Source organism: Solanum stenotomum, chromosome 8, assembly GCF_019186545.1.
Source record: "Solanum stenotomum isolate F172 chromosome 8, ASM1918654v1, whole genome shotgun sequence".
Lineage (NCBI taxonomy): Eukaryota > Viridiplantae > Streptophyta > Magnoliopsida > Solanales > Solanaceae > Solanum > Solanum stenotomum.
The window spans coordinates 299,928-315,107 of NC_064289.1; the positions used below are offsets into that span (position 1 = coordinate 299,928).

At 34.2% G+C, this 15,180-nt stretch overlaps 4 protein-coding genes across 4 annotated transcripts; 2 read left to right on the plus strand and 2 right to left on the minus strand.

Moving 5' to 3' along the window:
• Positions 1–1,702: 1,702 nt before the first annotated feature.
• LOC125874880 (sm-like protein LSM2) lies at positions 1,703–5,601 on the plus strand. The gene is made up of 4 exons (XM_049555925.1): positions 1,703–1,794; positions 2,575–2,641; positions 2,860–3,018; positions 5,268–5,601. The coding sequence occupies exons 2-4, from the start codon at positions 2,639–2,641 to the stop codon at positions 5,385–5,387; spliced, it is 282 nt and encodes a 93-aa protein (XP_049411882.1). The 5' UTR covers positions 1,703–1,794; positions 2,575–2,638; the 3' UTR covers positions 5,388–5,601.
• Positions 5,602–6,444: 843 nt separating this feature from the next.
• LOC125872265 (heavy metal-associated isoprenylated plant protein 35-like) lies at positions 6,445–7,840 on the plus strand. The gene is made up of 5 exons (XM_049552979.1): positions 6,445–6,468; positions 6,574–6,652; positions 6,952–7,110; positions 7,147–7,396; positions 7,558–7,840. Exons 1-5 carry the CDS (start codon positions 6,445–6,447, stop codon positions 7,838–7,840), a joined length of 795 nt encoding a protein of 264 aa, XP_049408936.1.
• Positions 7,841–8,196: 356 nt separating this feature from the next.
• On the minus strand, positions 8,197–12,839 carry LOC125874879 (CSC1-like protein At4g02900). The gene is made up of 12 exons (XM_049555924.1): positions 12,643–12,839; positions 11,939–12,257; positions 11,697–11,849; positions 11,057–11,192; positions 10,878–10,979; positions 10,600–10,719; positions 10,438–10,518; positions 9,962–10,302; positions 9,439–9,684; positions 9,022–9,346; positions 8,719–8,952; positions 8,197–8,586 (listed from the first exon to the last, which is right to left on the minus strand). The coding sequence occupies exons 2-12, from the start codon at positions 12,250–12,252 to the stop codon at positions 8,359–8,361; spliced, it is 2,280 nt and encodes a 759-aa protein (XP_049411881.1). The 5' UTR covers positions 12,253–12,257; positions 12,643–12,839; the 3' UTR covers positions 8,197–8,358.
• A 577-nt stretch (positions 12,840–13,416) lies between these two features.
• On the minus strand, positions 13,417–14,508 carry LOC125875137 (EID1-like F-box protein 3). The gene has a single exon (XM_049556229.1). It carries the CDS (start codon positions 14,464–14,466, stop codon positions 13,597–13,599), a length of 870 nt encoding a protein of 289 aa, XP_049412186.1. The 5' UTR covers positions 14,467–14,508; the 3' UTR covers positions 13,417–13,596.
• Positions 14,509–15,180: the final 672 nt, after the last annotated feature.

The window sequence follows — 15,180 nt, forward strand, 5'->3', positions numbered from 1 at the left end:
CACATAGTACAAACAATTATCTCACGTTAAACTTGTATTTATCGTTCATATAACTGAAAAGACAAACCAACATTGTTACTTTGAGCTATTTGTTGGTCAATTGTTTGGTAAATAATGAATTTTATGAATATAATTGGTAGAGTAGAAATTCATTTGAAGTAATAATAAATTCCATTGTTAGTGAAAATAATCATTATATGAGATGTAAATGGTTTATAAAGTAATAATATTATATGAAAATTAGGGGTGTTCACGATTTTGATAAAAATCGATTCAAACCGAAAAACCAAATCAAACCTATTTATTTGGGTTTGGTTTGGTTTGGTTTTAGATTTTTGAAAACCGATAGTATTTGGTTTGGTTATGGTTTTATTCGAAAAAATTAAAGAAATAACCGAATCGAACCGATGAATTATATACATATATTTAATTAATATACATACTTAATATATTGTTTTTATAAACAATTTTAAAGATCTTATACATATTTTCATTAAAATTTCTTTATAATTTACTTATTGAAAGCAAAAAATTCCAAGATGAAACATTTATCTTATTGATTGTAAATGAGTGTCTATGACAATTATTTGTGAGACTGAAAATGTTATTGTCTCTTCCTTCTAGGCCAATATAGTGAATTTTAAAGCTTTATTGATAGTAAATTTAGTGATCGAAAGTTCAATAATTTAAGTCATTCTAACTTATTTTTCGTTTTGAATGGGCTGTTGTCACTTTTTTAACATTTTGAATGAATTGTTGTCACCTTTTTAACATTTTGAATGAATTGTCGTCACTTTTTTTAACATTTTGAATGAATTGTTGTCACTTTTTTAACATTTTGAATGAATTGTTGTCACTTTTTTAACATTTTAACTGAATTGTTTCTTTTATTTTTGTGTATGGTTAATAACTGAACCAAATCAAACCGAAACCGATAACCACCAAACCGATAAATGTCTATTATATTTGGTTTGGTTTGATTTTGATAATTTTAAAACCAATTAAGTTGGTTTAATTTTGGTTTTGACCAATCGATCCAAACAGACCCGTAAACACCCCTATATGAAATAAATAGTTAGTAGATATAAATGTAAGGTTGCTTTTACAAAACACAAAAGATGAGATATAAATTAATGGGTCAATTTTTGTATTTGAAAAATCTCAAATCATGATTTTTTTGAAGAATATGAATTTCATTGATATAAACTCATGAGATTAAATCAACGTGAAATTATTTGTCCAAACACTAATTTCATCTAATAATTTTATATCGCGATATAAAATTATACGCACAAATACCTACAAAGAATCTTTTTATATATGTATACTGATAAATAAAATAATAGGAAAAACTTAATACAAAGCTCAATTTTAAACTTCTTTCAAAAAACTAAATTGACATATGAATCTTATCAATTCACACTTAAATTTTATTTTTATTATAATACTAGATAAATAAGTGATAATTTATTAATTATCAAACTATTATTCAAAAATCTCAATAAAAATAAAATAAATTTATTTAATTTAATAATGAATGAAATAGATGCTATCAATGAGATTCAAAAATTAATTTCTTACCTAGTTACTCAATTAGTAATTATTATATTGATTTTTTTTTAATAAACAAATAAAATTGAAATTAAGAAATTTGTCTATTTTTTTAAATTTGAAATAATAATTAGTTGAGTTGAGAATTGATGGCATATTATTTTTGGCCTTCAATTTGAAACTAAAGGCAGTAGGCACCATTCTCGTTCGGCGGATATTTGTTTTCTCCGGTGAATTGGAGTTGTAAGTTACCCTTTTCCTTTCTCGCATTCTCTTTTCTCCTGTTGCCGACGCTTGTTTCACCTGCATCTCTGTTCACACCAAAACCCTAGTCCTTCTTTTCAAAGAGCTTTATGTTAAGAGTACGATTTTTACTATTATTTGTTGTTGTTGTAATGCTTTGTGTTTGCTCCAAATGTATGTATAAATATAGCCTTAGCTTCAATTTATCATTGTTTTATGTGATTCTAGTTTGCTTTCCATTTGAGGTGTTCCTTTGTGGTTATTTCTATTATGAAAACAAAGTTGGATTAATAAAGCTTGAAAGATGATTTGTTTTAATCAGCTATTGCCAGAATTTGGGATGAGAGCATTTGACTTTCAAGTCATTTACCAATTCCGTTTCTCAATTGATTCAAATTGCTCCTTCAATTCAAATAAAGATATTCAAACATGCTGCTCTCGAGTTTTAATATTAATATGTTAGAGAATAAGTGATGCTGCTCTCGAGTTTTAATATTCAAATAAAGATACTCCCTCCATTGCATTTTAAAATGTGACGGTGTTTGATAAGTATGGAGTTTAAGCAGTTTATTTGACTCATATATTATGTATGTTATTAAGGAAGAAAACTTTAAAGTGAATAAGTGATGGTTGAAAAGTTAAGTTTGAACTTTGAATGTATTAATGAATTTGAATTATTGAAACCTGTTAGATTTTGTGTAGAAATGGAATATTATGATATAAATTGGAATGATGAAAGTAACATTTTTGTTACTTAACATATACGGTACGAAATGTCAGATTTCTGGCAGCTGAAGCCCCGAAAGACGTGCGAACTAACGAGATTTTCCCATAGAAATAGAAAATGGTAATGTTACTCTATCCTTTTCCTCTTGATGTTCATTCCTCACTGTTTAGTCTAATCCCTTTAGTATCTATCTCCATTTAAGTTTTCTATGAAAAAAAGAAATCTTCTGATTGTTGTAGATTGGAAATTCCGATTCCTTCAAGAAAATCAATCCTTTTCATAGCTTTATATTTTTAACTTGTATCTAACTGAGTTTTCTCCCGTCCCACTCTTTCCAGTTGTTTTTCTCATACTTCAAGGACATGGTGGGCAGAGAAGTGACAGTGGAACTGAAGAATGATTTGGCTATCCGAGGCACACTCCATTCAGTCGATCAGTATCTCAACATTAAGCTCGAAAACACAAGTGTCGTTGATGAAGACAAGTACCCTCACATGGTAATTGCATTCCCTTTTCTCCTTCATACGGTTTTTGGTGGGTGGATAAAATATTGCTTCTTGATTAGGAATGCTTACTTCTGTACTTTTATATTCAATGGTTGGATTGTTAAGCATGTTAGAGTTTTCGTAGGCCTCTGACAAATTTGGTGAGTAAGTTAATCACTAGGGAATTCAGTAGGGTTCACTGCTCTTTCTTCCATATCTTTACTATACTTGTTTCTTATTTCTGCTGTTGATTTCTTTTAGGAAGTGATATTCAGTTATTCACTTCTCTCTCTCTCTCTATACACACACATATGCAAGAATTGATATCCAACTCGGCTCTAATTATACTGTGAGGTTCATTCTATTTTCTGTGTGTATGCAATATGCACTAGGTGGAAGGATGGTATTTGTTCCATAATATTGTGATTGTAGTTCCAACGAACCAATAGTTTTCTTAAAAGCTATTAACTGTTGGTTGGATATGTGCACTGGGAAAGGTTAATAATGGATTTGTGAATATTATTTTGTAAGATTTTGATGATATCAAACCTTTTATAAAGCACCTGCTGCTTCAATCCTGGAGGTTTGGAGGTCCTAGTCACCAAGGCAGTAAAGTGGAAAGGGCCACTATGACATGGGGAGGGAGGATTAGGTGGGAAGGTAGATGTAGCCATGTAGGTTACCATATTTAAAAGCAAGAAAAGAATCCTTGAAAATTTGCATCCTAAGGATTGCGTTATTGCAAGGCTAAGAAATGATAAGCAATAGGGTCTAAAACAGTTATTCCTACGCAATTTGTCAAGAATTTCTTTGAATCAACTATTGCCACATACGACAACTATTAGTTATCAAAATGATAAACTATTAATGTTATATAGGTTTTTCTTTAAGTTATGTGATCTTGCAGATCTAATGCCTGAAATGTGAAATGAGTACATTACACTATCTCTAGTCACAAGTTTCTGAGTGGATTGTATTAGCTTGAGTGGAGTTATGTTATTTCTCGCAATTTTCCTGTGTATCGATTATCTAGTATTCATGGTTAAATATGTTAGCTATTATTCCAAGGTTCTATTTAAGTTATTTCCAGCCTGGAATTGCCTGTTATGGATACATGAATCTAATGCCAATTCCAATCAGTGGATCATTTTAGTAGGTGCTTCATCAAATGGGCTTAAATTATTAAATTAACTTGTTAAAAAGGGTACCGAGCATGCAAATGTGGTGTTATACCTCAAAAATATTAGATTGAACGGTCAAGATAATATGTGTTAGCATATGCTTTCTGTATTATTACAAGGACTGGGTAGTACCTGCTATGAGCCTGTGGATATAGTAAGAGATAGTGATTTACCAGTTTCAAAAAAATTAAAAATGATCCCCATTCCAAATAGATCACTTTATTTTCTGTTTCTTTTGATTCTCTCTTATGAAAACTTAGTATCTTAACATATTGGTTTTCTGTAGTTAGTGGTCGTGCAAATTCAGAACAAAAATTATGTGGCAAGGTTGGTCTCCAGTGTGTTGCTCTTTCCATATCAACTCTTTTTTCAGTAAGTAGTTTAATTAAAAAACAGTACCAAGACGTAGGAGTGGGGGTTTTACCCTGTGCACACCCAAAGGGTAGCGGCTGCGGGTTTCCCTTTGTCATCAAAAAAAAAAACAAAACTGCAGCTATCGCTGGATCACACTATATCATTGACCTTGACCATCTTTATTTTTGTGACAACACAAAATATCGGCAGTCTTTCTGAAACAACTTCTTTACCTCACACAAGGTAGGGGTAAGGTCTGCATCACACAACCTCTCTATCTCTGACTCACACTAGGTTTGGTGTTTTTGTTGTGCAACTGGAACTGGAGAAACGATTGTCAGAAGATTCTTATATAAGATCAATCTCCCAAGTATGCAAGGGTATGTTGTTGTTGTTGCACAGAGAGTAGATAGCTTACAGTTTCTGCCTTACAGAATCCGGAAAAACAATGCAAAAGTAGCCTTTAAGCAACTACTCACATGCCTTTTGCTGGTGCACAAGACATGCAAAGTTCCAGAAAATTACAAGTACTAAAAAAAATATGCAAATATAGTATGTTTACTGGTTGACACTGGTGTATTTAGCAGTTTCACCCTCTCTTTTTTTACTTGGTTCACTTTGCTTCCGCCTTTCCTGCCTTTTCCTGATATTGTTTATATTTTATCATGTGATATGTTTTTCGTTGGTATTACCATTTACATTTTTCATGTTACTTTGATGTAATAGCGTTCGGTGAGGAACTGCTTCATCAGAGGATCAGTGGTGAGATACGTCCAGTTACCTCCAGATGGAGTCGACATAGAGCTTCTTCATGATGCTACGAGGAGAGAAGCTCGTGGTGGCTAAAAGCCTAAAATCTGAGACCTTCAAAAGTGGATGTACTTTTAAACTTTTGAGTGTGTAAATCAGCATGTACTGATTTTCTTTGTTAAATGTATTTTTAGATGCTATTGCATGCAGTGCTTTGTATTCTGCTGTTCCTCCTCTCCATATTTACCTAACTGTGTGGTGTGAAAGCCTTGGATGGGATTTTAAAAAAAGTTGTACAATTTATGAAAAAGTTGAACACTTGTTCTTTGTCGACTCCCTCGCGTGGGACTCGTATTCCCTGTCTTCCCTTGCCTACTGCTCGTAGAAGAGCCAGAAATTTATGAATGGGATTTAAAAAAAAGGTTGTACGATGGTACACTTGGATTTTTTTTAGTTTTTATAAGTGTGTTAGATGAAATAGTCACACACTCCAACGTACAAGGCGGAAAACCATTATTGAACCCCTTCGCCAATACACTATAATATGCGTGTGATGTGGAGAGGAATAAATATGATATGATTGAGGATCGAATTAAAAAAAGAAGAAGAAAGACATGAGGGTCGAACCCCGTTAAGATAGCTATTGACTCTTGCAATTAATTAATTAAATGAGCTCCTTAAAATAAGTTGCCAAGAGTGGAAATAAAATCACTATTTTTGTACTCAAATCCCGTATTGTGGGGCGAGATATTTTACTTAGATCGTGCATGAATTAAAAAGATATTTGCACAATATTATAAGGTAATTACAAGAAACTTTCTTTATATATATAGGAAGCATTAATTTGTAATATCATAAAAATGGTAACTAACCTTTCATTACATGTCAAAGTATCCTAATAATAGTAGGGATCTCCATAATAGTATACTAGTAAGTTTTTGCACTACCTTCATAGAGTTTTTTAAAGCTTTCATCTCTTCTTTAATTTGTCCGTCAAGTGCAAAGTCATACTCTAAAATCTTGGTATTTTCTTACTGAATTCGTAACACTTATCAATAAATTTCCAAATGAATTAATTCCTTGTTAATGTTGTTGTGTAGGTGACAAACTGGAGAAATCACTTGTTCTTTGTCTTCTTTATCAAGTCATCTTGATGGAACACAGTCCCGATGATCCTGTATATTCAGCTCTCTCATTTTTTTAATTGTGTTATATATGTTTTAATTTAGTAGTAACATTTACAAGGTTATATATGTCTTTAAATTGTTTTTAAACATTTCAGGTCTGTGTCATAAAAGTTGAAGTCAATTGTTGTACAGCATGCCAAAGGAAGTTGAGGAAAATTCTATTAAAGATAAATGGTATGATATTCTTATTAATTTGATAAACATTTTAATATTACACTAATTAAGTAGGTAGAACTGTACAAGTATGCCTCATTGTGAAGTACTATCTTTAATTTCTTAGTCCAAGTTTTATGCAATAATAAGTTCCTTGAGAAATTAAATAACTTTGAAGTTACATTTTTTACACAATCAGGTTTATTATAAGCTAGTTACATAAAATCTCTATGATAAAATTGACAACTTACATATTAAACTATATATGCTGATAGTGTAAACTATACAAGTTAAATGTTTACATTGGAATGTTATGGTAGGTGTGTTTGAAGTTTATTATGATCCAAGAACAAATTTGGCTACCATTAGAGGCAATTTTAATCCTTTGATGCTGATTGAAGCCATTAAGAAAAAGGGGAAGAAGGCTGAGCTGATATCTTATTCGAAGAATCCTCTTTCACATGATAATAATAGCACAAGTAGAAACTCCAATCACAATCACTTTGACAATAAAGAAGAGGCTACAGCTTGCCATACTAAGGACTATAAGGGCAAAGCTAAAGTTGGTGATGACAACAAGAAAAGAAATGAACATTGTTGGAATAGTAGTGATGATCATGAGACTTGTGATGATCAGTACTGTGAAGATTATGTGTCACCAAAGAACAAAAAGTGTGAAGATTTTGTGTCAACCAAAAACAAGCAAAAATATCATACAGCTGAAGCTTATGTGGCCCCTCAAGGTGTTGATCCAAGCATCTGCAGGTATGAATGAGCCAACTAGTTTTGAGTATCTTGGATTAAAAAGAGTCAGGATTATTGGTCAAATAGTGTCTCACAACTAAAACTCATCCATCATGATCCAACCTCCCTAGCTATTTTGAGTCAAATACTTTCACATAAAATGAATGTGCCTCTATTTGCAGGGATCGCTACTGCAAAATACATAGAAGAGGTGGAGGCATGCGAGATTATGTTACTCAAGAAGAAAGACAGAAAAAGTATGCTATGTTTATGCAAATGGGAGGTCACCCTGCTGGATTTTTCAATGGAGAAGCTGCAACTTACATGCTTCCTCCATATCAATATGGGCATTATGGTCCGGACCTGGATTATGGGTTTTATCCACCCGCCCAGCCCATGCCAGGGTTAAATGACTTCACTCGTTATTTTGGTGACCAAGATTCTCGCACTTGCACCATTATGTAATACCTAGGTCTCTCATTATATTTTGTCAAGATGCTTTAGTTCAAAATCTTAGTTTGGTTTTTACACAACTACTTTAGTACTACTTATGATCACCATTTTGTTTTCATTAAAGCCTTTGAATTTGTGGGGGTCAGTACTCGTTATGTATGTGAAGGGTCCAAAGAATTAAGGACCCACTTCTACACAGTCTTATCTTGTATTTTTGAGAGACTATCGTGAACTTCCCTTCACACTCACTCTTATTGCTACTTTCTTCACAACAATGTGTCAAAAATATTAAAGTATACCTATTCTTTTTCTATTTTTTCAACAAAAGACATATTCCAACATGAACAGCTTTTCATGAGAAAGACATTCTGTTCATTTTGATCTTAAGTATATATACTACGTACATGACATTTTCACTGCCATCTTTTGATACAGAAGGCCTAACACAAGCTATAAAGGAAATAAAACAAATGAATGCTATTTTTTAACTGCTTTAATTTGGTGACAAATTAAAATACGAGCTGAATCTCTCAGACCGTCTTCTGATCTTCAGAAGTGCCATTAGAAACAGTCTTACTACTCCGTCTAGATGTCCTCTTGGTAGCAACAAGTGAATTTTTCTCCTCATCGTCAAGCTCTTTCGATACTTCAAAATCAACCCCTTTGAGAACAGGGTGCAAATAAGCATCCTGGAGATATTCTTTCAAGTTAAAGTTTGGTTCTGTGGTCCGTTCAACTGTATCCTTCACCACCGCGTCCTGCAGAGTGCATTGAACAAAAAATCTTAATATTCATAGTTGAGTATACCAACGGTAACTTCATGCTAGCTAACAGCATCCTAACTTAACACAACTATGAACATCAAAGTGTAAGATCTAAGGAACACTAACCTGCAATGGGAATTTGACAAACACAGACTCAAATCTTCCCTTGCAAAACTTATGGAACCAGATTGTCAAAACTGTAAGTACTATCAGCAATGGGGTTGATTGGGAAGCATCTTTGGTGCTCAGTAGACCGATTAAAAGAAGGTGGGATATGACCAAACCTATAAGTATACGACGATTGACATCTGGCCAAAATGATGCACCACTCTCATACTTCTGATCGTACACATTAATGATCTAGCATCAAAGAAGCAGTTTTAATATTATTCTTATATTATGTGTTAAAAAAGTAGTAGGAAAACATACCTGATGGCGGAAAACCATATAAGAAAAGGCAAAGAAGATAATGATGAAAGGCAGGAATATTGGTGTGACCACTGCGTAGACAAGGCCTAGTAGGAAGTAGAGTTGTAAGCGAGGTTCTGATACAGAAAAGTTTAATGAACCAGGGTCCATTGCTTCCTCCCTGTCGTGCTCCGTCTTTACTAGAAATGTATTTTTAATGTGAAACATGATTAGAGGAACCAATCTAAGGATCTCCGCAGCAATTCCAGCCCAGCCATCAACCATTATGAAAGTGATAAAAAAAGTAGCTTTCATCGGAAGAGTTACACCAATGGTTTTTGGGATCCTGCATTGCAAGCAAATGTTAAGAATTGCATACAAGTATTGTTTTTGGTTAGCCTTTCTTTCCTTTACGGAATGGAACGGAACGGAACTCACTCTGTTGGAGACTGGTGGAGAAACCTGTCAAGCTGTTCAAATGCAGCACCAGTAATGATACTTCCAAAGAAGACATTTACAATGACAAACAAATGATATTTAGCTGCTGATCTTCTGTCCAAAGATGATAGTGATGTAAAGCCTTCTATTTTTGACATGATCATTAGAATCATAGGAAGAAGAATCAGAAATATCTTTAATACAATCCCGGGTAGAAAACCTTGTACAAATGATTTTACAAAATCCCTGCAGCAGAAATTCCAGCATGCACCACAAACTTTAGATATTGATTTAATTTGCAAAATACAGGAAGGTCAAAGCTAAGCATTGAGTCTATCATTGCAATTTAGAAGAAGTGATTCTATGCAAGATGTAGCTGCTACAATTCACACCTACATTACTAAGTGAAACAACTTAAACATTTTATATGAGTACTTGTTTACTTCCCAAGAAACATTGCTGGTCTAACTTTAATATATAACTATAAATATACTACAAGCACACATATAGAAGGATCACATACATATCTATTAATGGCTTCAGGAATGGAAGAACCTTTCTGATGCCATCAATGCTTGCAAATGCTTGAACGAATCCAATCGGGATCATAAAAAAGAAAGTAAGAAAGAATAAAGCAACAGCCATTAGCAGTCTCCGTACAGAGAGTTGAATATATGGTATTGAAAGATTATCCCAATAGACATCACGTGGTTCAGGAGCCCATTCTGTCAACCAAATGGTTGAGTTTCTTGACTGTTGTGTTTGAGCACATACAGCTGCTCCCCAACGAGAGTTAAACGAGACAAATGCTGCAGAAACGATTGCATTGGGCTCACTTTTAACCTTTTCTCTTTCTTCACCTTCCTACATCAAAACGGAAAATCCAATATTTACCTTTTCCTGCTAATGAAAATGTCTACATTCACCTCACACAAGCTTCCATACCTTAGTTTCAGGCAACATAATGACCAAATATTACCAAAGTAAACCATAACTTACTTCTTTGGTCAACTTCTCAATTTCAGTTGTATAATAGTCGATGGCGTCCACAGATTTTCCACAAAGCCCCCAAAATCCTGTCTATAAATGACAGAATAAGAGAATCAGAAACAACAGGAAAATGAAAAATGAAACTAACTCTCAATAAACAAAGGATAATACCTTAATTTTTTGTTTCTTCTCAGGGTCTCTCTCATACTTGGTTTGGTAGTAAGTAAGCCAATTATGGTTACTCTTTTTCTTCTCCACCAATTTAGCAAGCTTATTGGCATTGTAAACAACCTAAAAGTAGCATCAATTTTAAGGTTCATCTGCTGTAGTAACTGCATAAGAATGAAAAGGGTTCTACTCCTAAATTTCCAATAATTACTCAGTATCCATCCTGTCAAATACTTGAATACTTCAAACATAAATATGGAGTACTATAATACAATACAAACCTGCTGTGTAAGATAATGATCTGAATGATTGACACGAAAAAAATGTTCAACATGCTTGCTCACTGATTCATCAGGATCGGGTGGGACATTTCTAACAAGGACCTATGAGAAGAATCAGATATTGTAGTATTTAGAAACACTCATAACATTTGTGGTCAATAAAATATGTGAACACTCACCGTGAACTGATCTGGCCTACGTTTTTCAGAGGCAAGAAAATCTAGTCTCATTGTTGATATTTTCTTGTATTCTTTGTACAGAATATACAAGGTCCAAAATGTGTATACATAAGCCATCACCACGTGTGCCCAAAACCTGAAAGAATATAAAACTAAGTTTTTTATTAGGAAAAAATCTGTAATGACATATCGGCATAAGTCATGAGAAACAAAAAAACATCAAAGTTTTGTAAAAGCAAAACATAAGCCTTCCAATTCCTTGGTAAACATTTCTTATAATCTTCTGTGTGGAAACTACAGTAATAGGTTATCATGGTTAGGTGTGGATATGGAGGGAGAGATTGCAAATAAAGGCAAGTGTAGTCCCTCCGCCTGCCAAGGATACTAAATGAAGTGCTATTTTTGGTACATTTTCTGTTTTGCGTTAAGAATTGAAGAAAAACAATAAAGGAACCAATTTTGTGTCGTGAATACTTGCTTATTAATAACTTTACAGACAGTATATTGATATATTTTTGAAGCCTTCAGTGTAGCAACTTATGATTACACACACACATGTTGATGATTTCTGATGTGCATTTTGGTTCAATGAATTGTCAATCATTTTCTACCAACAAAGGAAGTAAGTACTCTCTTACACCTCTTTGATCCTGAAGGAATATTGGATATGGAAAGTTTATCAATGTTACTGAACGTTAGATCTTCAATGTGATCTAATGTTTCCCCAGAAGTCCAATTAACAGGCACTAAAACCGCAAAAGAAAGTAGTGTGATAGGAACAAAGATCTTCAAGCTGCATTGATAATTCAAGAGTTAGATCATATACAAGGAACTCAAAAATTTGCAAAACAGGTTCCAGTATATCATAACCCAAAGACTCACCCAAGAAGGTAAATCCGTATATAGACTGCAGAATCAAGACCAGCATGACCTACAAGCTCTTGTTCAGGCATTTTTAGAGCTGCAGGCATCCAGTTCAAGAACCTAATGTATGTTCTCCAGTCCAAGTTGACAAATTTATTCACAAATGATCCAGAACTTCTAGGACTTGCTCGTATACCCTTCAAATACCATTTAGGGAAGTATACTCTGTCATTGATTGGCTGAAGCCGTGCAATTGCAAAGGCCAAAAGGAAAACAAGTGCAGATATAAGGTTGATCACAGCTGAAACAGAAATATCTTGAACACTAGCCATGTCACCTGTTATTTGGGGTGCAACTTTATTTATGAGAATATTTCTGAAGGAATTGACAGGTAACAGATAATAATTATATGATTAGAGCTGGTAATAATGGATAAGCATAAAGTTCATTGACATTATGCATATGAACAAAGAGGGCTCTTTCCTATTCCCGAAATGTTAATGGATCTCTAAATTATCAAGTTTCAACAAAATTGGTGATACTTATGGGGAGGGGATTACCGAACCCTCACCATCAACGTGAAAGGTCAGTTTCATTCATATTTAAACTATGCTAATTAATTTAAATGATCAGGTGCTAAAACCGATAATTAGTGTTGGAAACAGGGGAAATTAAGATGATCGAAGACAAGCTTCAGAAGAATATTGAAGTAAGGAACTAACCAGAAAAATTGTCACAGCCAGAGGGAGGGGAAGGCGACTATAAGAAGATTGGTAAGTTTGCTTTGTTTTGATCATAAGAGGTTAGAAGAAAGTAAGATTTGGTTTGCTTAGAAAGAGAGGACATTCTTAGCTGGATGGTAGCTGGGAGGGCGGCAACAATAACGGGACGGCCGGCTTTTGGAGGAACGAGACCATGTATATATCACAGTTTTGATTTGATTTCACTCAACTTGGCCTAGTATATATTACTATACAATAGAGTAAGTAAATGAAAAGTACACTATAATATCTTATCAATATAAACCAATATTAAGCATCCGAAAATGTGACGTCGTTACCAATAAAGTAGGTTGAGATTAGTGAAGAAAAATGTTGACTATTTATCGATCGTGCGGGCAACCAAATTTGTTTGTTAGCATGGAATGCAGTTATTTGTGAACTATATCAAACTAAACAATTTGTGATTATGCTTTCTTTTATTTGTTTTCAGTTTTAGCTACCTTTTTCTGTTTGACATCTGATGTATTTATGTGAGTCTTCCAAATTTGTTCTTTTCAACTTCTTATCCAACAAAGTAAAAATTCCTCCATTTGATCTATATTGTGGAACTAATATTTGCATTAAGATAAGCTAATCTACATTACACCTCTCTTGAAGTGTGTCCCTTTTATTAATGTGGGATGCCCTTTTTATTTTTTAACTTCCTATCTTACAATGTTTACTTTCTTCTTTCTGGAAATAGATTGTATATTGCACAATTGAATCAGGCACTGGAAATCTAATAGTAACAGAAAAGATTTTCTTAAGAATAGAAACTTATACAAATCATCAAATAAACAGAAAATTTTGATTCAGTTCATATTCTCAAGTTAACAACAAGCTGAACTACAAAAATGATCCCTCTTCCCTTCTTCCTGCTTGAACATCGTCCCTTTTGATTCCATTTTGGTCATATCAAGAAGTAAGCCCGTAATTCAGACACCCATTTATTACTATCTGATTCCCACGACGAAAATAGCAGCCGCCGTCAAATCTCTGGTCAGCTTCTTCACTGCTATCTTCAGCTTCATCTTCATCTTCATCATCACCATCTTTTTCTTCACCTTCATCAGACGATAAAGGAACCAGCCAACAAGCACCATATAAGTGCCCATTAACACATACAAAGTACTCCAATCCAGTCTCCATCGAACCAAGCCGCCGCGCCGCACTTTTGGGTATGAGCCGAGCCGCCGTCATACTCCAAACCCGAGCTCGACAGAATGGACACTTGGCTCCTTCTTCAAGCTCCACTCGTCTTCTGATCAAACTCGCCCTTGTCCTAGATTTCATAAATCCCCAAAATACCCCTCTGAAAAGCCCCAAATCATCGCTCCCAGTTGGATGCTCACACGGATCACTCACGTACAGCAAATCACTTCTACATTTCTTCACCAAAAAACTCCGACCGGATGTCTTCGAAAACCGAGATGTTTTCACGAAGTGACCCGATGCCGATTCGCGCACTTGGAAATGCCGGGTCGATTGACATCCATTGCAGAAAAACATCAATTTTGCCATCGCCTGCCATCCGCCGCCAATTCTACCGCTCGGAGAGCCGTCAGTTAACGCCGTTATCATTTGCGGAGCTCGATACACGCATAGCTCTCTCCATAGAATCCTTCTCGCAACTGCACGGAGTTTCCTATTGACCGACGCCGTTTGACATAGTGTACGAATATCCCAATTCATTGACGCAAACACCAAGATAAGAATCCTCTCATTGTAAATTCCCGATTCGGACGACTCTCCGACCCGCCGTCTTTGACTCCGATTGTCACTCATACTTACTTTTCCGACGAGAATGTGGTCAGTAAAGTAGTTTTTGGGAACTTAAATAAACGGCTAAGAGTAGTATAGATAAATAAATACCTGCCCATCACATCATTGCAAAATACTTGGCTACGTGCTTCTCTTTGATTGGATGATAGAGACCATACGGATATAATATTTCTTCGGGTCAATGTAATCGTATGGAAGCAAGCAAGCAAGGATCCATGGACACGTGTCCTTTATTAAATACATACTCCATTTTTTTTTAGTGGCTCGAAAATATCTTATGTAATACGTGGCAGGGCTATAAATATTTTGGATTTTAATATATGTTTGTGCTTCTTTCTACAAGTGATGTGCTTACAAGTGTTTCTTCAAACAACCTACCAACACGTATATCTTTTTGACTTGTTTACAGTTATAGTGTGTAATTTTGTAGGGAAGAAAGAGACAAATCGATATAGCATGATTGAGTACTTTGAAAAAAAAAAAACGTTACTTTTGATATTTGTAGTATTATATTATATCATTAGAAAGATATTTTTCATGTGCCAGATGGAAGTGTTTGATTTCACTTGTTTGTGAATTTATATTATAGTTACTATAGTATAGAATTATTGATTTAAGACGTATTTATATGTGTATGCGTATAATATTGTCTTGTGTTTAAAGTTACTCCATTCATTTTAAATTAATTGAATTTTTGAAATATTTTTTATTTTTCAA

What these genes read in the sequence shown, in the direction of transcription:
- LOC125874880 (XM_049555925.1), top strand. An exon ending in AAGACAAGTACCCTCACATG is followed by an intron (nt 3,019 to 5,267) that starts GTAATTGCATTC and finishes TTGATGTAATAG; the next exon opens with CGTTCGGTGAGGAACTGCTT.
- LOC125872265 (XM_049552979.1), top strand. Translation starts at nt 6,445, where the DNA reads ATGGAACACAGTCCCGATGATCCT. An exon ending in AACACAGTCCCGATGATCCT is followed by an intron (nt 6,469 to 6,573) that starts GTATATTCAGCT and finishes TAAACATTTCAG; the next exon opens with GTCTGTGTCATAAAAGTTGA. An exon ending in ACATGATAATAATAGCACAA is followed by an intron (nt 7,111 to 7,146) that starts GTAGAAACTCCA and finishes TTGACAATAAAG; the next exon opens with AAGAGGCTACAGCTTGCCAT.
- LOC125874879 (XM_049555924.1), bottom strand. Translation starts at nt 12,252, where the DNA reads ATGGCTAGTGTTCAAGATATTTCTGTTTCAGCTGTGATCAACCTTATA. An exon ending in CTCCACCAGTCTCCAACAGA is followed by an intron (nt 9,347 to 9,438) that starts GTGAGTTCCGTT and finishes CTTGCAATGCAG; the next exon opens with GATCCCAAAAACCATTGGTG. An exon ending in TTGTCAAATTCCCATTGCAG is followed by an intron (nt 8,587 to 8,718) that starts GTTAGTGTTCCT and finishes TGCACTCTGCAG; the next exon opens with GACGCGGTGGTGAAGGATAC.
- LOC125875137 (XM_049556229.1), bottom strand. Translation starts at nt 14,466, where the DNA reads ATGAGTGACAATCGGAGTCAAAGACGGCGGGTCGGAGAGTCGTCCGAA.